Raw genomic sequence first — 21,257 nt, forward strand, 5'->3', positions numbered from 1 at the left:
TATCACATAGAATCTCCTCAATGCCCACATCGGAGTTGCTGCCTATGGAGATAAGGGAGATGAGGAAATAGGAAGCTCTCGAGGAGCCAAGGATAGACAATAGTCACTGTCTCTTAGTGGAGCGAACCCCGGAGCCGAAGAAGAGGAACAACTTGAACAACCACTATCTCTAAAAGGAGTAGGTTGATGAGAGGACAATATTCAACAATCACAGTCTCTTGATGGAGCGGACTACTGAACCACAAGCCATGGCGGTGGAAGCCAATGGGTCAAAAAATAGGTGTGGGAAACCTCTGTAGCATGTTGCGGTATCCAAGAGATCATGGCACCTAATGATCCTCCTTTTGCTCATAAGGACTTACTGTGTATCGGATGCGTCTTATTACATTCATTGTAATATTCTAATAGCCGACACAGAACAATCTTTGTGGCCCAGAAGGAAGATGTGACACAAAGATTGCCTAGTGGTAGACTCACATCCCGATGGCATAGGGAGCTAAGGTCAAAGAACATTCTTCAGTGGATGACCACCCTTGCCGTAGTAGGAGCATTGAATAGACTTTCCATCTGTTAGGGGAGAAGCCATGGTATCGATGTGTCAACCTTGAAAGGGAGGCTGATGGGAAAAGAAGATCACGAGAAACTCCTGATAATGTAGCGGAAATACGAGGGGGGGAGAGGGATTATTAGAAGATGATACCAAATCCACAACCTATCTTTCCCTTCTCCAATATAAAGGATCTTTGTGTCTCTTTGAGCACCTCTAGCTTTGATACCATGTTAAGAAATGACAGTTGTGAAAGCAAACCAAAGAAACAATAGAGTTTGCAGAGGGAAACACAAAGTGTATACACCAAACACTGAGAGAGAAGAGAAACACAAAAACACAAAAGAATATGATGAAGCACCAAATCATGCTAAGTGAACAAAGTTGATTCAGTGAAGTCGAAGCATTGAAGACAATTCCATTGTCCTATCTGAATCAAGCAACAACACATGTAGGGAATCTGCACAATGAAGGGAGTGAAATACAATCCTCCAATGGTAGGGTGTCAAAGATGTATGTTGAAGGTGAAGAACGGTTGTTGAGGGAGTGGAACGCAATCCTCAAATTCGTCGAAGTCAAGAAAGATCGCCTTCCATAAATACATACTCCTGAAAATGAGGATCAACAAGAGGGCACACCAGATGAGGATATCCAACCCCTAATGGAGCAAGAACTGCAACAACACAAGTATCTTAGGTAGCAGGTGTCTGACAGAGCTATCGCCGATGATAGGGAGGTGTCAGATATTATTGCGAAACATAGCCTAAGAAGCTGACGCAAGGTGGAGAGCACCATCTATAGGTACAGAGAGGTGATTTGGCACCAAAAACACAGGTACCTACTAATGCCAAATGGAGATGACGGTCGCTAGGTGGAGAAAGAGAATTTGCAACCAAAAACCAAGTACAATTTGACATTAGATGGTGGAGATGGTCGCCAAGTGGAGAAAGAGAATCTGCAGCCCAAAGTGCAGCCTAACAGATGAAAGCAATGGAGAGATGGAAGACACTGACAAAACGTCAAAAGGAATGAATGTGGAATGTATAGAATGGGTGAAGGCAGTCTCATATATACAGCCATAGACAATGTAGAGTGTCTCTCATTAAAGTCTCTCGCGTGGTGCCCCAACTCTCTTCGGAGGCGTCCAGAAAGTCTTTTTGGGGTTGTAAATGGAAACCAAAAATAGAAATGGAGGGAAATCGTACTGAATGATATGGTTTCTCAATAGCATCTTGCCCATACTACAAACGGTGGATTTATTGTCCACCCGTGACACATAGACACCCACCTTTCACATGGGATCAAGTGCCCTATTGGTCTAGAGTGTCACCCCCACTGAAGTCTCTCGGGCTGCACCTTGACTCTCTCTTGAGGCACCCGAAAAGCCTTTTTGGGGCTGTAAGTGGAAACCAAAAATCAAAATGGAGAAGCGAAACAATATTGAATAATATAGTTTCTCAACAGCATCTTCCGCATACTACAAATTATAGATTTATTGTCCGCCTGAGCTACATGGACACCCACCTCTCACATGGGATCAAGTGCCCTATTCGTCAACTACATGCCTCTTCTCACCAATTAGAGATTGAGACTAGGAAATACAATTCCATACCACCAAAGAAGAACATATGCTAGATATGTTAGAACCAAAGATAGAGAAGTACTGTATTTGCCATTGCCCAACACACTATGAGATTTGAGGCCATTTCCACTATCTATTTAGAGATGGGTTTGGACCACTATCTAGAGTCATGGATTTCACTGATCAACATTGCCTTGGCTTCTTTCTCCTTGAGATACAACAGTTTCAATACATACTTCTTAGAAGTGCAGCTCCGGAACTTTAAGGCCCTACCTAGAGGCAGCTTGCAGATTTCTTTGTGAGGGAGATTGAAACCAGACCTTTTCTTCACAAGGGTGGTAATGAGTTGGTTAACGCTTAATTACAGCAAGAAGTAGATTCACACAAAATAAAATATACACTTCACCACTTAATCTTGGACTACCAACACCCGATTGGTTCTCCACTAATCCAAGTGCCTTTTGCTATCATAAATGACCAGCAAGCCTTCGAACCAATTTGCCCATTGATTTTCTAGGGGATTGACCTTCATGCATGCTCCTTGGGAAATAATGAGTGCCAAGTTCAATGTTGGCTGGATGGTCTCTTGAAATCTCCTAAAATACATCCTAACAATATATATGCCCTTATTATCATGCATTTGAGCATGATATTGGAGTGTTAAATGCTCAGTTTTGGAGCTTATTTGCAGGCTGGAAACAGTGAACTAGTTGATTTCAGCTCTGAAAATTCCAATCCAAATCCTTCAAATCTAGGCACCCTTCCCCATAGTTATCAAGTATGAAAGGTACAATACAGCACGCTATGATATAATATGGTACTAAATGGTACCTTATGATTTTGTGAGATGCAGTAAAATTTGACTTGATTTTTAAAAAAACTATAAATCATTTAATGATAGAACCAGAGTGATAGGGAACGGTCAAAACGGCCCTTGTGATGCCGAAATCCGTTCCAAATCGCGTCCCTGTTGGGTGGGACGTTCCCTGTCACGTCCCTGACAGGGAACGCGTTCCCTACTGTGTTCCCTGTCAAGAACGTGACACGGAACGCCACGTGGCACAAAACTTACCTACAAAAGTGACCGATCGATTGTCCCAATTTACCGCCTACCGAATCATGCACCTGTCTCCCGCCAATGTCGCATGTGCTTTGCCTGTCTCTCACTCACCTGCCTGTCTCTCACTCACCTGCCTGTCTTGGCTCTACCCATAACACCACCTGAATTGATTAAAAATTTTATTATTCATTGTGGATTATAGACCTTGGCTTTAGTACTCCACATGAATTATGAATGAAATATTATTATTTTTTAATTAATTTTAAAATCTTTAATGCCGTTCTCGTTCCCTAAGTTTGGCATAGCACAAAGCAAAATAAGAAAGGAAACTAACTATGGCTATGTGTAAAACATAGAGCTCTATCTAGTAACGATGAGCTCCAAATGGTACAATCTCATGTGGGTATGGAGGACCTAGCTCTAGCCTGAGCAATAATCCCCTGTATCCGCCTATGAAGGTGTCGTCAACGTCTGTGTCGAGGCCTAGGACATCTAGATCAACTAAGCTGAACAGCTTGATCAATCAGTACTCCTTGTCTGTGTGTGGACTGTGGCGGTGAGAGAGGCTCTCGTGTGGACTGTGGCTATAACTGTATTGAAGTCTTCTAAGTCTCCTTTGCAAAGAATTCTGTGAGCTGCCTCTGTGAAGGGCCTTGATGTCATGGAGTAGCTGTACTCCTAAGGCGCATGTCACAAAGCCGTCGTATCTCAAGAAGAAAGAGGCCAAGGCATCGCTAATCAGTAAAATCCATGACTCTAGATAGTGGTCCAAATCCGTCTCTAAAGAGACAGTGGAAACGACCACGGACCTCATAATACGTTGGGCAGCCGCAAATATAATGCTTCTCTGTCGCTAGCTCTAATTGGCATATCTGGCATATGCGCTCCTTTGGTGGAATGGATCTATATCTGCCAGTATCAATCTCTAGCTAATGTGAGGAGGTGTGCAACTGGCCAATAGTACATATGATCCCATGGGAAAGGTGGGTGTCCATGTATCTCCGGCGAACAATAAATCCATCATCTGTAGTATGAAGGAAATGCACGCAGTAGAAAGCCATCTTTGTCCCTAGCTCCTGCCCTGGCATCAACCATGTCCGTCCGATATCCAATTGGGTAAGATCCATCTTGATGATCTTGCGGATCTCTAACCTACTCAGATCAAGAGATGGTGCATCAAGGGAGTACTGGAAGGGGGGTAACTTGTCCATGCTAAAGCCATGCAGCTCAAACCAGGCCGACATCTGTGCATACCAACATGAAGTATCACCCTCTCTGGCAAGCTGTCTAGAGGACTCAAGGGCCAACCGTGCATATTTTTGTTTGGGTAAGTCCCATAGGCTATGTATGTATGCAACCGATCGGGTGAGGGCCTCTACCACCATCAGCGTAGCTACTAGCTCGGCTGTGATGATCTCATGTGGCATTGAGGCCTTACATCTGATCATCATGGATATCATGGGCACAAGGGGTTTCTCCATCGACCTTCATCCGTCATAAGTGCGCCCTGATCTACTACAGTGGTCAAGACTAGGCCCCCATATCTGTACTCCATAAAGTAGTGTGGATGTGACCAGTGTATCGAAGAGCCATAGCTTGGTGCGGGGTTCTTGGAATTGCACCTGTGAGCACATTCTCTCCAAACCACCTAGTGCTATGTATCCGCGAGTCAGTTTAGTGTCTGCTGCCTCTCACATAGAAAAGGTGGATCCTGTGAATAAGACTCCTAGGTATGTATAAGAATCCACATACTCCAGCTCCTCAGATCCATATGTGAATTTAGGCGTTGATCTCCTGGCCCACTATGGTGTAGTATTAAATACCATCACCTTGGTTTTACCAAGGTTCACTAAAAGCCCACTATCCAAAGTATAGGAGTGTAGTGCATCCAAGTGTCTCTATAGACCCTCTGGAGAGTCAGCTATCAATACAATGTCATCTGCATACAATAGGAGGGGTATCCAAGTGCCAACTAGTGGAGCTCCTCTATCTCCTTCCTATGAAATGTAATCAGCAATCCTATCAATGTACAGGCCAAATAATGAGAGAGAGAGAGAATAAAAAAGAGGAGTGAAAATAAAGGAGAGGAGAGAGAATGAATACAAACTTATGAAACATGCACATACATAGATACATACATAGCTCCTCAAGAATATAGCAACTCCAAGACACCAAGGTCCCACCCAAAGGTACCTTAAAGATTTCTTCGCGAGAGAGACCCAAGAGGTTTCAACACAGCCACAACCTCACTCATCTAGACATATATGAGGAGTATTGATTGATGAAGCTGTCCAACTCGGCAATCTAGATGTCCTAGACCCCGAAACAAGTGTCAACAACACTTCCATAGACAAATATAGGAGATTATTACTTGGGCTAGAGCTAAGCCCTCTACATCCCCATGACATTATTTCAACTAGAGCTCTTTTATTTGACAACTAGAGTTTCCCTTACTTATAGCTTTTAACCTTCTTATATTGTTTATTACATTTTCATTTATTGTTTTCATATAGTTGTACCATTACACAAGTGATTGTAAGTCATGGTCTCATAGGTCATTTTGGCCTTGTTGCAAACATTAATATATCATTTCATATCTCTCTCTCTCTCCCCACACACACACACACATATTGCTTTACACAAATGAAATTGTGATTATATCAACTCACTTAAGGAGCTACAAAGACATTTGGATGCACTATCAGCTTTCTACAAAGACAGAGACTTTAGGTTGAACCTTGAGAAAAGCAAGGTTATGGTATTCAGCACCTCAACCACTTGGGTGACAATATGGCTTCGAGCGGCAACCGCCCAGGTGTGACACTCAATGGTATTGCTACTACAAGGAAAATTATCGCGAATGACAAAGATGAAGTTAAGTGGCTCCAATACCACTATAGCTGAGTGTGAAGTAATGGTGCAGTTAATTAATAGAGAATGAATCAGAATGAGAAATAATCGATGCACAACAATACCCAATCACAAATGGAAAATGATATACTAATTAATGTGAGAGAGTACAACACTCAAGGCAATCACAATGAAAATGCTACACTTATATGCTAATGTGGCACAAAGTGCCTTTGTTTAGTAAAATGTAACCCTAAACTGCTTAACCATCATAGGAAGCCCTAACCCCAATGTCACTTAATGTCTAAGACATAGGGGCACCAACTGCATTTAATGATAATTCAAATGCCTAGGAAGCCAAGATGATGGATCAAAGGGCATCAATGCGTAGCTCTTGAGATAGTATACATAGATGCAATTGATATTGAGATTTGGGGATGTTTAATGAGCTGAAAAAGGGGTAATTAATGTTAATTAACCCTTTGTTGCATAGTGGCTCACTCCCCTACACAAAATATCCCCTGGAGTTGAAGTCTGTAATTTATTTTATGTTCATATATGCACATAAGACCCAAAAAAGATAATGAACACCTACTAGCAAGTCTATATACTAAAAGTCCACAAGCATATAAAAGAAAAGTGACTAGACTTAAGAGAGAGGCCAAGGGTTGAGGCCACCTACCCTTGTAACCCTATGTATAAAATGTGTAAAATGAATAGAATGTCTTATTGTTGTGTGTGCAATTTTGAGCTCAAGCTTTATGTCTAACTTCTTGCTTCCACCATAGCCATTGCTTGAGAGAGAGAGAGAGAGAGAGAGAGAGAGAGAGGTGTGTGTGTGTGTGTGTGTGTGGCCGGCAGGGAATTGAGATAGTGAAGCTCTTCTAGCTTTCATTCTTCTTCTCCTCTTCTATTCTCGTCCAGCATACCACATAGTGTGTGCCTCCATAGCTACTCGAGAGTTTAAAAGAGAGAGAGAGTGAGGCAAAGAGTGAGAGACTTCAGGACCAAGAACATGCCACCCTTGCCAATCGTCACGTCTTGATATCCTTTCATACAGCTAGGAGGCTTTTCAGAATCCCTCGTGGATACCGTGATTTATGGGAACAGCTTTTGTTAGTGCTCCAGAGTAGGCAACCCTTTCCTGCCCTTGCTTTGGATTGTCCTTGGTAGGACTGGGACCTTGCGGGTCGGTTGAATTTGGAAAAGGCCTCAGCTAACCAGGTGTATCATCTTCTGATTAAAGACCATCAATGGCTGGTTACTAAAGCTAATACTGTATGGGGATTGCGGAAATCTCAGTCATGGTGGAAGACAACTATGATGGAGGGCTGGTTGAACAAGACACCTTTCAAATGCAAGGTCTTTCTTTGGAGAGTGATGATTGGTGGTCTTCCACTTGCTTCAGCCCTTTCCAAGCGTCGAATCTCTAACGGCCATTGTTTCTTTTGCACCACTACTGTGGAATCGGCCCGTCATCGATTTATTTCGTGCCCTCTCGCTAACAATATCTGGTCGCTCTTGTCAGCGGTTTGGCGAGCAGTGGTTGGCTTCTCACTAAGCCCTTTTGATTGGGTTTTTGTACGACCAAAATACCCCACACCGACACAGTCGCATATGAAGATCTTGTTTCACTTTCTTAGATATTGGGGATGCTGGCACAATTGGACCACTCGGAATGCCTTTCTTTTTTATTCGGCCTCTAATGTCCCAATACATATTGTGAGACTTAAAGGTCTCTTGCATTGGCAGATAAATCTGATTCGGCACTCTGGCTTACTCCCTCGGGAGGACTTACTTCCCTGGCATATGGCAATTTTCTCTGCGTCTTTGCCATGACTTTCGTAACTCTTTTGTAGTTTAGTACTGGGCCTTTACACATGATGGCTCAGTGTCATCGTGTATCTTGTAATCAAGTAAACTTGTACCTTTTTTTCGTAATTAATACAATTACCTTTTATGAAAAAAAAAAGACTTCAGGACCAAGAGAGTGAAGCTTCTACTCCTCCATTTCTCTTCTTCTTCTTCTTGGTGATCTAGAGAGGAGCAATCAAATGTAGATGGAGAGCTTGGCTTGGAAGAGGAGCAGTGAGCACATTCAAATCATGAGGCTATCAAGGTCTCCATTAGTAGAGCAGCAGACTAAAACAATAAGAGTAAGTATTAGAGAGCCTACTACAACCCTCAGGTTCTCTTTGTCTACTTGCTTTCTTGGAATAAAGAAAGCATAGGTCCTCGAAGCTAGAGTATAAGTTGGCTATGTAAGAGATAGCCTCATTCCACAATAGAAGGCAAGCTTTTGAAACAATAAGAGTTCATCCAAAGCCCCACATTGCACAAATGCTCAACAATTGAGCTGCATAAATATCAAGATCACATTCTATGATTGAGGCAAGGAGACCAATCCAAGAGACTAGTCAATGCATACTCACCAACTTCTTCAAAGAATAGCAACCTAAAGCACTATAGATCAAGGGACATACTAGACACACTCAACTACCTCAAGGTGTCCCCATATATAGATTGAGAGAGTTATGAAGGAAAAAGCCCTTTGTGGAAGGATGCAAGCAGATGCAAAAGCTATGGTGGAAGAAGCAAGAGAGCAAGAACAACAGACACAAGAAGTGAGAACTCCAACAATCACAATGTATAACCGACCTTTCCTTATTCAAATGCCACTAAAAGAATAAAGAATGACGTGGCAGTAACGGGCGCCCAACACCTATAGTGTACAAGTGTGCATGTACTATCAATGTAATAAATACGCAGGCAATTAGACTAGGTGTATTTATCCCCGACAACCTCCCACTTAAAGGTATATGTGCCACTAGTGAGGAGAGAACAAGAAAAAAGTAACAAAGCACAAATGTGCATAAAGTACAACCATAGTTGTCAGGTACTAAAGGTACGACACGGTACAATATGATAAAATACAGTACTAAATGGTACCTTAAGATTTTATAAGATACGGTATGATATTAGTACGAAAAAAATTAACTTGATTATTTTGAACTAAAGATAATAGAATAGATATTTAAAGTCTAAATAGCAATGCTATGAGAGTATATAAGATCAATATTTAAGGGTAACATGCCGAAACCTCATGCCGCATGCTCAATGTGCACTACTGTTACCTACAAGTTACAAGTACATATGTCATAGATGAGAGTGCATACATCATACACAAAGGATCATACAAATAGAAGTAGACTTGAGAGAAGATTGAGAAAAAGAGAGGTGAGAGAGAGAGAGAGAGAGAGAGAGAGGAGAAAGAAAGAAAGAAATATGTAGGCTTGAAGGAGAGTGGCCAAAAAGGGCCAATTCTTTCATACTAAATCATACGAATACATACGGTATAGTACATAGATGGCAATGGATATATCATACATGAAGGATCATACAAATAAGAGTAGGCTTGAGAGACAAAAGGTTGTGAGAGAGAGAGGGGGGGGCTTGAGAGAAAAAGGGGGTGTGAGAGGCTTGAGAAAGGCTTGGGGAAGAGAGAAAGAACAAAGAAAGAAGAAAAAAAAAGAAATGAGAAAGAAAGAAAGAAAGTTATAACCTTGGGGAAGAGTAGCCAAAAAATGCTAGTTTTTTCGTACTAAATCGTACGAATATGTACAATACGGTACATATCGTACCATAAGAATCAGTCTGCACTATGTACAGAGAAAACCCTAATTACAACAAGATGAGAAAATATATCATCTCATCCAATACCTATCAGCTTCCTAAGGAATGCAAAGCACTCTATTGAGAGACTTTTAGTAAGCAAATCTACAAGATTTTGGTCAATTGAGATCTTGACAAGCTGAATGAACTTATCCTCAATGACCTCTCGAATAAAGTAGTAATGCACATCAATGTGCTTTGTCTTCACATGGAAGACCAGATTCTTGGCCAATTGAACAACACTCGTAGAATCTGAATGCAGTGTAGGAACCACATCAATAATACCAAGGTCTGCAACCAAACAGCCTAACTAGAGAGCCTCCTTGCAAGCCTCAATGGCTGCAGCACACTCTACCTCTCTAGTGGATAGAACAATGCATTTCTGCCTTGGACCTCCAAGAAACAATACCTCCAACAAAGGCGAAGACATAGCCAGAGGTGGACTTCCTACTGTCTACATGTCCTGCATAATCAGAGTCAGTGTATCCCATGACTCTTGTATGCTAACTACCATAATATATGCACATATCTGCAGTGCCCTTGAGATACCTTATGATACCCTTCATGGCATCCCAATGCCACCTGCCAGGTGTAGCCATTTAGCATGCCACAACTCCCACTGCAAATGCTATGTCAAGACGAGTAGCTATCATAGCATGCATCAAACTACTCAGAGTCAGTGTATCCCATGGCTCTTGTATGCTAACTACCATAATATATGCGCATATCTGCAGTGCCCTTAAGATACCTTATGATACCCTTCACCGCATCCCAATGCCACCTGCCAGGTGTAGCCATTTAGCATGCCACAACTCCCACTACAAATGCTATGTCAAGACGAGTAGCTATTATAGCATACATCAAACTGCTCACTGCGGATGCATAAGGGATCTTGGTCATCTCAGCCTTCTACTCATCAAACTGTGGACAATTGGCCTGACAAACCTTCACATAAGAAAGTAAAGGATAGCCAATAGGCTTAACATCCTGCATATGAAGCCACTCAAGAACCTTCTAGATGTATACCTTCTACGACAAGTAAAGGAGTCCTTTAGAGCGAGCACGCGTGGTGCATATCCTAAGAATATATGAGACTTGTCCCATGTTCTTCATCTCAAAGCTCTTCTTGAGCTGACTTTCAAAGCATTCAGCTCACCATGAGCACTCCTAGCAATCAACATATCATCCACATAGAGTACTAAAATCATAAGGTTACCCTCACGGGCATTCTTCATGTATAAACACGAATCCATATCACTACGAATATATCCTTGTGAATGCATGAAAGCATCGAACTTGCAATACCATTTCCTAGGTGCCTGCTTAAGGCCATAAAGGTTCTTTCTCAACTTGCACACTAGGTGTTCCCTACCTTTTTTCTCAAAGCCCTTAGGCTGCTACATATAAATCTCATCATCCAAGTCCCCATGTAAGAAAGTCATCTTGACATCCATCTGATAAAGGTCCACTTGCATGGCAAAGCACATTTTTCACTACACATAGAAATCAAATCCCGCATACGATTTTTCTACAGTGAGTCATACTCTAACTGCATAGCTCTCTCCCAAGAGTGACTATCACCTCTATACATGGCCTCATCATAGGTAGAAGGCTCACCAACATTTATCACCATAACATAATGTATAGAGGGCGCAAACCAATCGGAAGGCTAACGTCTATCTCCAGTAGACCGTCGCAAAATGGGCTGTGGAGCCCGTACCTCCTATTTAATATCACGGTCATGGACCACTGGAGCATCATCTACTGTAATATGTCTAGCTGGCTATACACTAATAGGAGACTCCTAAAATATCACCCTACGTATCTCAACGATTGGCTCAGGTTGCTTATGCATTTTCTCCTCATGAAAAATAACATCATGGTTGTGAATGCCCTTCCGAGCCTACGGATCCTTTATATAATAGCCCATCTCATCTACATTCCCATAACCAAGAAAGATGCATTTCACGGACTTAAGATCCAGCTTATTGCGCTTGTCCTTGGAAACATGGCAAAAACCCTCACAACCAAAGACACGCAAATGAGCATATAATAGAGGTTTTCCAGACTATACCTCCTTTGCAATCTAATAGTCAAGAGCAGTGCATAGAAATCGATTAATCAAAAGTGCGGTAGTAGTAATTGCCTCAGCCCAAAAGTACTTTGGTGAGCCTATCCAGCTAAGCATACTACGGACTCGCTCCTGAATTATCCTATTCTTATGCTCAGCCATACCATTCTCGGGTGGGGTATACATAGCAGTCAACTGACGCCTAATACCCTTCTCATCACAAAATTGCTCAAAGGCTTTAAATAGATACTCGTCTCCATTGTCAGATTGTAGGCATTTCAACCTATACCCAAACCGGTTCTCAACAAAAGTAAGCTAACATTGAAATAAAGCCAAAACATCCGATTTCTACTTGATGGGGTATGCCCAGACCTTATGCCAGTAATCATCAATAAAAGTAATGAAATACTTCACGTCATCTAAAGACTTATAGAGCATAGATCCACAAACATTAGAATGAACAAGAGCTAGGGGCTCACTCGAGGTATGCGTGTAATGCCAGCGTTCTTATGCAAATTACGAGTTTGCTTGCCATAAAGACAATGATCGCAAGAATCAAAACACTTATAGTCAAGGAACGAAAGACACTACCAACAAGTAAGCATTTTCATTCCCTTTAATGACATGTGCCCAAGGTGATGATGTCATAACGATATATGTGGTACTGCAACCATTGCCAAAACATGATTGATAGACCCAAATACAAGGAATAAAGAGTGCCAAACTTGGCACCTCGTACCAAAACAAGATTCCCGCGTGTATGCTTCTATAAGGAATCACCAAAAGATACAACATAACCTACATTCAACTATCCAACCAAAATTAGCCTTGTATTCAAAGCCAGAACATGGTAGCAAATATTATGCAAAGTAAACATACTACTTAAAGAAAACTGCAACTGGACATCTCCAATATCAACAATATCCAATGCCAAGTCATTACCCAATCTGACAAGTCATGTCATACTACAATACGAGTACAACCACTCTCGATGAGAGATGACATGAAATGAAAACCCTGAATCAATCAACCAACACTGAGCATAGGTGGACGAGACATCAATCAACTACAAAACATCAAGAGAAGAAGCTACAAGTATATAGTCATTATCAAAATCAGTCGACACGATATTAATCTCTTCAATTTTGACGCTAGATTTACTAGAGATAACGCTATGATCATCAAACTTTCCTTGCACTTTATCGTTTTCTTTTCCTTGCGCTTGTCATTATGCATTTTATGACACTGGCCGAATATGACCCTACTTTCCATAATAGTGACAATCAATGCAGACTTATGGCTACAGGACTTACTGCAAGACTATCCACGTGCCTGAGAACAATATTTCTGAGAATCTCTCCTATGGCCATCATTACCGCTCTTACCATTATTGCCTCTAACTATCAAAGCATAAGAGGTGCAAGAAGCATCTACATTTTTTCTGTTAACCTCTTCATTCAAGAGTGCGCCCTCTACATTCTGAAATTTCAACCCATCAGCAAGCATATTTGCAGATATAGTAGTATGAAATGTGTCCCACGACTCAAGCAATGTAATCAACAAGAACAAGGAAGGAAGATTGTCCTTACATTCAATCCCCTACGAGAACAAGTGGCTAAAAGTAGAATGAAACTCATTCAAGTGAACAAACATGAAAGTCTTCTCTTTCATATGAAGATCCATAAGTTGCTTCAACCAATACATCTGAGAGGCAGGGCTCTGCTTATCATAGACATTACAAATCTTATCCCATAACTGCCAAACAGTCTACTACATCAAAGACAATATTATAGTAGACCTACTTAGAGAGTGAAAAAATGATTGCAAATTTACATAACTCATCCAATTCAATCCAATCCTCTGTACCAAAGCATTCGGGCTTTACACCATTATGTCTCAACAGCTTAATCTGCAATTTCTACACTAGAACCTACCAAATTTATGCCTTCTAATAGCTATAGTTGGTATCATCCAACTTCTCAATATTGAAGATAGCACTATCATTCGACCCACCAGCAATAATGCAAGAAATGAAAGCACAACCAAGACAAACAAGCTACTGTAAGTGACAGCAAAATAGTCTTAAGTCACAGCTAAAGCAGAGTCTATCAAAAGAAAAACTACAAAGAGTAGGGCTATCCAATAACTGCCAAAGGATGATAGTCAAGTCAAAGCATCTACCCTCATAAATGATGTATAGACCTGTAATTACAGCAAGCTGAAAATAGTGGCAGTAGTAAACCCAAAGCTAAGTGTGAGCAATCAACTGATAAAATCCAATCTGCAACTATCAAGTATATCCTGCAAAAAGGGTGATATGTATAAACCACTAGCAGTCACTAGCCCCGTACTGAGAATTTTCAAACTCAAATGTATCAGAGAGAGATACATCCAATGGCATAACTATCATGAGTATAGTAGGTCTCAAAGATAACCAAAGAGAACTGCCAAATACACAACTCACTGAGCAAGTGGAAAAAAGTTTGATACATAGCCAAGCAAGATGAATACATCACTGACAACAACCTGACACAAATGGGTACCGGCTTAAAGCATGAATCAAATCAACCCACTGGCAACAACTACATCCAAATAGCATTCAAAAAGCATTGACATAACTCAACCAAGTCCCATGGTCTCACTAAAGTAAGCTCACTTGCATAAACCCAAAGCTCAAAACATCAAGTGTATGGCCATCCCAACATCCAAGATACATGAAGCATAAGCAGGGGGCATAAGACCCAATAGACTCTTCAAGCCAAGAACCGTGTGAGCCACTGAAACAACCAAGGCATGTAATCACAACCAAGATGAATGTTACCAAGCTCAAAATTGAGACTCAGGACCATCCCATAGCATATTCAAGCGCATAGACCAATGCTAAGCAGCAACACATTAATATGAAGAACTCGAATGACATCCAAGAGCAATAGGCATTTATTTTTCCCTAATAAGAGCTTGCTGCCCTGTTATAACAACAATGAAAAAAACATCTGAAAAATAAGCCAAACGAGGGCTCAAATCAGCCAAGAAGCATCCCAATACAAGATCATAACATCCATCAAGCATCGGGGTACCAAATGAGTATCATTAGACATAAAATGGGAGCTCCAAAATTTGGGAGCATGCTGTCCCAGATGTTATTACAACAAACTATCCTGTGTGGCAATCAAGGACTGAAGTATGGAAGCTCAAATCCAATGCCACATGCTCAATACCAATGACAAGAAGGGTGGCAAGCAATGCCCACTGAATGCCAAGTGCTACACAAGCCACAGTGGAGGCTGCCAGTGCCTGCAGGGGATCAAAGAAGACCAGGCCTGAAACAGGTGCAAATTATGCCAGCTAGTCTGAGGTATTACTGCTGTTGTTGGTCACTTTTGAGCACTTACTGAAGCTCAATCAAGTCTATCCAAGGTTTGGAGCGAGCCGCAGCAGACCTTGACAAGTGCTGGAGTAGTGAAGCATCAATGCATACCTTGTAGGGAAGGACCCATGGCTGCCCTGAAATGAACTGCTGTAGACATTCAGCGCTCAAGCAAACTAAAGGGAAGAGCTCCTCGATCTCAACTCTAATACCAGTTGAAGGGCGAAGCCCTGAGTGAAGCACGCAAGCAAAAGCAAGAGCTATGGTGGAAGAAATAAGAGAGCAAGAGCAAGAGACACAGGATGTGAGAACTCCAACAATCACAATATGTGACCGGCCTTCCCTTATTCAAATGTCATTGAAGGAATAAAGAATGAAGTGACAATGATGGATGCCTGTCACCTGCAATGTATAGGTGTGTGGGTACTATGAGTATAATGAATACAAGGGCTGTTAGGCACAAGCTCCTTTACCCCCAAGAAGCTATGTAGAGCAGAGCACCCACGACCCTTGAACCAAGCAATCAAGACACCATCAAAGGATCCAAGTGATTTTGACAAAAGCATGCAGGACCACCCCAATAATTTAGACTATCTATGTTGGAATAGCCCATGCAAGACATCATAGGATGAGGCTCGGATACTTCCTTCATCACAATGTTCTAGTTCCATACTTCTATCAATTGCATCCTGGCATTTGTATCAGGCCATTATTGTTTCCAAGCCCCAAAATGTAGTTAGTGACTTTTCTTTTCCAATTCATGTTTTTCATTTTCTACTTGGAAAATCTAGTTTCCCTCAGTTTCGGAAGTATCAGTACTTGTCTCATAGGCCATGTGGCCTATAGTAGATGTTAATACAGCTTTCTTTCTTGCACCTGCAACCAACATCATAATAAGCTGTCTGACATACTCTACACTGAGAATTCTACAAAAGGGAAAATTCTAAGAGGAGATGGAATGAGCTTGCACACTACCTGATCTTGACATCGTACAGATGTTATAAGTGCCTGCACAACATAATTCGCAGAGCAATGAACTGCTAGTTCAAGGATGTTAAAGCTCATGATCCACCGAAACATGTCTTCATAAACACTGTCAGGAGATACTTCCAGCATAGCCTGCGAAAATTATGAAAGCAGAAGTTTGATCTCATGGATCACATACAGAAAGGTAAAAAAAGAAAAGACAGCCTACCTCTACAAGATGACTACTGTTATTGTTGAATATCAGATCTTTCAGGAGCTCAGGTGAAAAATCTCCCAATGACTCCACTACATTCTCAGTTTTCTGAATGTTGCATTCTAAAAGAATATTAACTGCTTTCGCAACAGCAGATGCATCATGTGCCAAAATTCGCAAAATCATCTGCAAGGAAAAAAAATCAGAGGTTCTCTTCATAGTAATAAATCACCTGAGTTAATGACAAGTATTTGGTGTATAGCTTCAACATTTGCAAAGTCTCTAGAAAGTTCCAAAATCCACAAAAAGACAGTGACATGTATGCACACAGGCTGGCCAATCTAGTGCGCAACTGCCAGGGGAAGACCCTTTGGTGGCCTATAGAGCCACAGTAACTGAATATATGGACACCAAGCACTCCTAAGGACAACAGAGCTCTGAACATGTGATCGACAACAGAACTCCTGTGGCACTGGTGTTACACCTATCCTGACTTTCCAGGTGAATACTTAGAAAAGGCATATCGTTCAAACTTCCATTCAATTTGGTTTCTAGTTGGCATGCTTAGGTATGTGAATGCCTTTCATGTACATTCAGGTGTGCTTGAGGTGGTTGGAAGCTTGCTTTCGACATCTTACTCATAGTAATAACGACTTATTAATGCATTTCCTACATGTCACTCAGCTTCTTCTTTTTTTCGTAATCCAATGGCTACCATAGTGGTAAGCAACTTGTTTTATTAACCCTAGTGATAAGTCCCTCATCTCAAGCAGTTGAAGGCTCTCTCTCCACAAGTTAGATTCACTTACCCCATAGTAATAACAATATGTTAACTCCTTTCCTACATATTATGAAACAGACTTTACACTGAAAGCAAATACCAACATAGTAAACCTTCAAAAAGCACTGAACTTTTAAAAAACATCACAAAATATTAAAAACTCGCAAAATTTTTATGCATTTTATTAAACTTTTTTTAGGGACTTGCCTGAAGCACAGGACCAGCAAAAGTATCCTTGCGTAATTGCGATAGGTTTCTCTTTGCTTCTTCCAGTAACTTCTCGATAAGAGAGTTTAGGAGATCTGGGAACATTATGCTGTGCTTTGGATTGTTATCAGCATTTGATGAGCACAATAATCTCCCTACAAGACCACCTGAAATTTTTCCATACGGTTTAACAGAAGAAGACACAAGCGCAGCACCTGATAGAAGGGACAAAAGACTACGGACAACATGTGAACCATAGCAGTTGCTTATAACATCTGATGCTCTTGCACCCACAACCTGAAAATTTCAGGCATAGCATATAAAAGTTAATCATAGTTGAAAATAGTAATTGTTTAAGGTTCAACCTTCACTTTCTTTGGGAAATACCTGACAAATTGCAGCCAATGCCTGCTTGAAAATCCTGTACCATGGAGTATCTCTATCACAGCCATAACTTGCTCCAGCTGCAGACTTAAGTAGAGCTTCTGCTACATGTGAACCACAAGCATCATTAGCCATGGGAACAAAAACTGGACTCGCACGATGGAGGAAAGATGCGATCTGAGATGAATCACAAGTAGAAAGAAGCATCTCTAGCACCCTGCTGCATGATCTGTCACAGGCAAGCTGAAGTTCTTTTCCATATGTCTCTTCCAATGCATTTGCACATAAAGTAGCCCGTTCCTCGGGGTCAGTGACAGAGCCCCCTGCTCCTAATAAAGATGAAATCTCTGCAAAATACTGAAGTGTCTCGGCATCCAGCTTTTTCCTGGAATAACATGAAACAACCTATTCAAGTTATATAACCACAGCCTCCACAAAGGAAACACCACATCCTACTATAATTATTTCAGAAAAGTGAAGTTGTCCTTTACTAACACAGAAACAGAATTCATGGACTTAAAACACTTCTCAAAAGAGAGGTCTTGGTGCTTTAAGGGTAACCAAGTTCAACTACGAATTATTATTTTAGTATGCAAGAAACTCATGTTGCAGTGTTCTTTTCAAGCAAGAAAATTTATTTACTACCATTACTACTACTTAAACACAAAACAGTCTCTACAATGCTTATGTTTTGCACAGCTGAGGTGAAATAACAGTTATGATGGGTGGAACTCCACAGCTAAGAGACAATAAAGATGAGAGAGAGAGAGAATGTGTGTGTGTGTGTGTGTGTGTGCACACACGCATGTGCGTGCGCCTCTTTGCCTTGGGCCAAAGGTAGTCTGAACAACCTTACCCAGCATATCCATTTCATGCTATGGAAAAAGGATTATGTGCATGCTGGTATTTCTTGGATTTCTTGGAGCCATGCCTGTACTCCAAAAACCTGGATGGTGGGGCTGTTTTTGATGCTAAGTCTCGCATGGCTGCTCTCCATTCATCATTGGTGTGCTGGTCATTAGCCCTAGGTCTCTATCGCTTGCTTCTTTCTTAAAGACTAAGGAGTTGTGCAAGGTAGTACTAAATTCAAGGTTCCTGATGGCACATAACACTGACTCCCAGCTTTCAATTCCTTCTTCTATTCTCTTGACCCATTTGTTGTGCTCATGGAAGGCTTTCCTTCAAAAGGTAAATTGGCTTCCAATCAAGGATAGATTACATGCTAATTCCTTGTAGTTTGAATTGTTGGCTGTCTCAGCTGCACTCTTGGAAAGGGAAACAAGATGAATGGTCCAAGATCAATTGAATGGCATGCCTGGGGTTTGTTTCTATTACATATGCAGCTCTGTCGGATCGTGGTGTGTTGACATCTTTCTGCACAGCCAGACAATGTGAAGTGATGCTAGGGTTTGTACTAAGGAAACACAAAAGGTATTCCTCTCTCTTCTCTCCTCTCTTCTTTTTCTTCTCTTCCCTCCTACTCATCTCTCTACCCAAACTATCTCTTCTCTTCTTCTCTCCTTTCTTCTCTCTCCTTATACTCTCTCTCTCTCTTGACTCTCTTCTTAGTATTCTCTCTCCTACACTCTATCCTCTTTTTCTCACTTCTCTCTCTACTCCCTACCCCTCCCTCTCCTCTCACTTCTGCTCTCTACTCTCTTCCTCTGTTTTCTCTATCTCTCCTCTCTCTTGTTTTTGTATAAAGACAACTAAAGCACAAGGATTCTAACAAGAACACAATAAATGCAAAAACATGAAACACAAACACAAAAAAGAGAGAACTCAAAAGTGAATGAATCAATGTTGTAAGTGAATGTAAGAATGTATAGAATGCCAAAAGGCAAAGCAATGGGAGTAGTTGAAAAGTGACATCCACAAGAGACAAATCTTGAGTTTTTGACCCCTAACCAGAGCTGAAAGTGGAAGGGCAACAGGCTGGAAACCAAAACACGATAGCTACCATGAGGTGCATTATGAAAGCGTGGTTTGTGCAAAAGCGAGTCTCGTATATTGTTTTTGTCAGAGTGCACAACGGAAGAACATGAACACAAAGAGAAAGGAAGAGAGAGACAATAGGAGAAGGAAGGAAGAAATCTGCACTGACTGAAGACGAATGCTGAATACAACAATGAGGACTGATCAACCCCTGCATGCAGCCCGAGGCATCAGTGAGGGCACCAAATCAGGCTGAGAATGATGATGGCAGCAGCACTAGAGACAGAAGAGAATGTCAAAGACAAAGAATTCTTTTGAAATCTGCAAAAGAGAATGAATCAGCCAAGTGTGGGGGGCAACTATAAATAGCACAAAAGCCCCAAAATTGGGCAACTACTGTTTGGGGCCAAAAATATGGCTGAACTGCCACAAAAAACCTGCCGACTATAGTAAATGCAATCTGACTACACCAACAGCCTATAGAAATGATGTGCTAGTGCAAATGCTGATGTGGCACTCACAGTGTGACAAGGGCAGCAAAATTACTAGAAAACCTAGAAAACACACAAGAAAAGCACAATAAACTATCAAAGCTCCTATATCTGAGTCTAACAAGAGCTCAAAACTAGGAGATTGATCCTTCATTATCAACTAGCCCTCCTCATTCTCTCATCCCCCTACTACCATATAGCGCCCACACTGACACATAGAACTGCATGTTGGGACTCCCTGTTGCAGCCTTGTACCTTCAACCACTGTGGTCACATTGTTCCTCCTCTCTCTAGCATTCTCTCTATCTCCTCTCCCTGTTCACTTTTCTCCTATCAGAGCCACACGTGGTAGCCAGAGATCTTGAAGAGGAGCATGCTGTCTGCAATGAAACCAATCATGCGTCTTCCTTACGTGCTACAAACCTTGCGTTTGGAGTCCAACAAGGCAGGGCAGCATGTTTCCAGTCCCTTAAGGTTGTGTTTTCAAGGACAGACTTGCACTTTAACCTAGGTGGCCATCTTATAGGCTCGGCAGCACTATCTCTGCACCTGGGCGGCATCAAATAGGCTAGACGGCCATTCTACTAGCTAGGTGGCACCATACTGTTGGGAATAAAGGGCCATCGTGCCTTTTATATGTGCACGGGTGTGAACACACCCTTAGAACATTGTACTTTCATACATATATCTATCTAAAACCTAAAGTGGTACACTCGTCATTGTACCAAAAAACGTGTTCACTATCTACTCTGCTTACTCGCACTCTCTCTGTCTCTCTCTCAGAGTGTAAGGTCTGTCTACCTCTATCTCCGTGCCTCATCGACTCCTACAAACTGGTATTAGAGCCAATGGCTCACTCAAGCTGTTGCGAGGTGCAGGCGACACGCAGAGTCTCCTGTAACAGTCTTGTGGACTGTTGAGGAGCCGGCAAGAGGCAATGCGAGCAAGGATCGCTGGCAGGTTGCTAGCAGGCAACAGTCCGACAGAACGGGCAGTAGCATGACGGGCTGCGACTAGTCAGCGTCCAGCGTGGACCAAGGCAACTACATTGGCAGTAGCGTGACAGGTTACGACAGTGTGGACCAAAACGACTGCAACTAACGGGCGATAGTGGGCAGTAGTCAATGCGC

The 21,257-nt window shown here is 41.7% G+C and overlaps 1 protein-coding gene across 5 annotated transcripts in view; it reads right to left on the reverse strand.

Moving 5' to 3' along the window:
- Nucleotides 1-21,257, reverse strand: part of PUM23 (pumilio 23) — a 157,320-nt gene that overhangs the window by 57,695 nt on the left and 78,368 nt on the right. For all 5 annotated transcript variants that reach the window (XM_087668861.1, XM_087668857.1, XM_087668858.1 and 2 more), the window contains exons 2-5: nucleotides 17,705-18,086; nucleotides 17,318-17,614; nucleotides 16,345-16,515; nucleotides 16,125-16,268 (exon numbers count right to left, since the gene is read on the reverse strand). In XM_087668861.1, the coding sequence (XP_087524987.1) occupies nucleotides 16,125-16,268; nucleotides 16,345-16,515; nucleotides 17,318-17,614; nucleotides 17,705-18,086 (994 nt within the window). The remainder of the gene's footprint in view (nucleotides 1-16,124; nucleotides 16,269-16,344; nucleotides 16,516-17,317; nucleotides 17,615-17,704; nucleotides 18,087-21,257) is intronic.

This window comes from Lygodium microphyllum, chromosome 27 (genome assembly GCF_053477565.2).
Source record: "Lygodium microphyllum isolate KBCC chromosome 27, Lygodium_microphyllum_v1.1.10, whole genome shotgun sequence".
NCBI classification, from domain to species: Eukaryota; Viridiplantae; Streptophyta; class Polypodiopsida; order Schizaeales; family Lygodiaceae; genus Lygodium; species Lygodium microphyllum.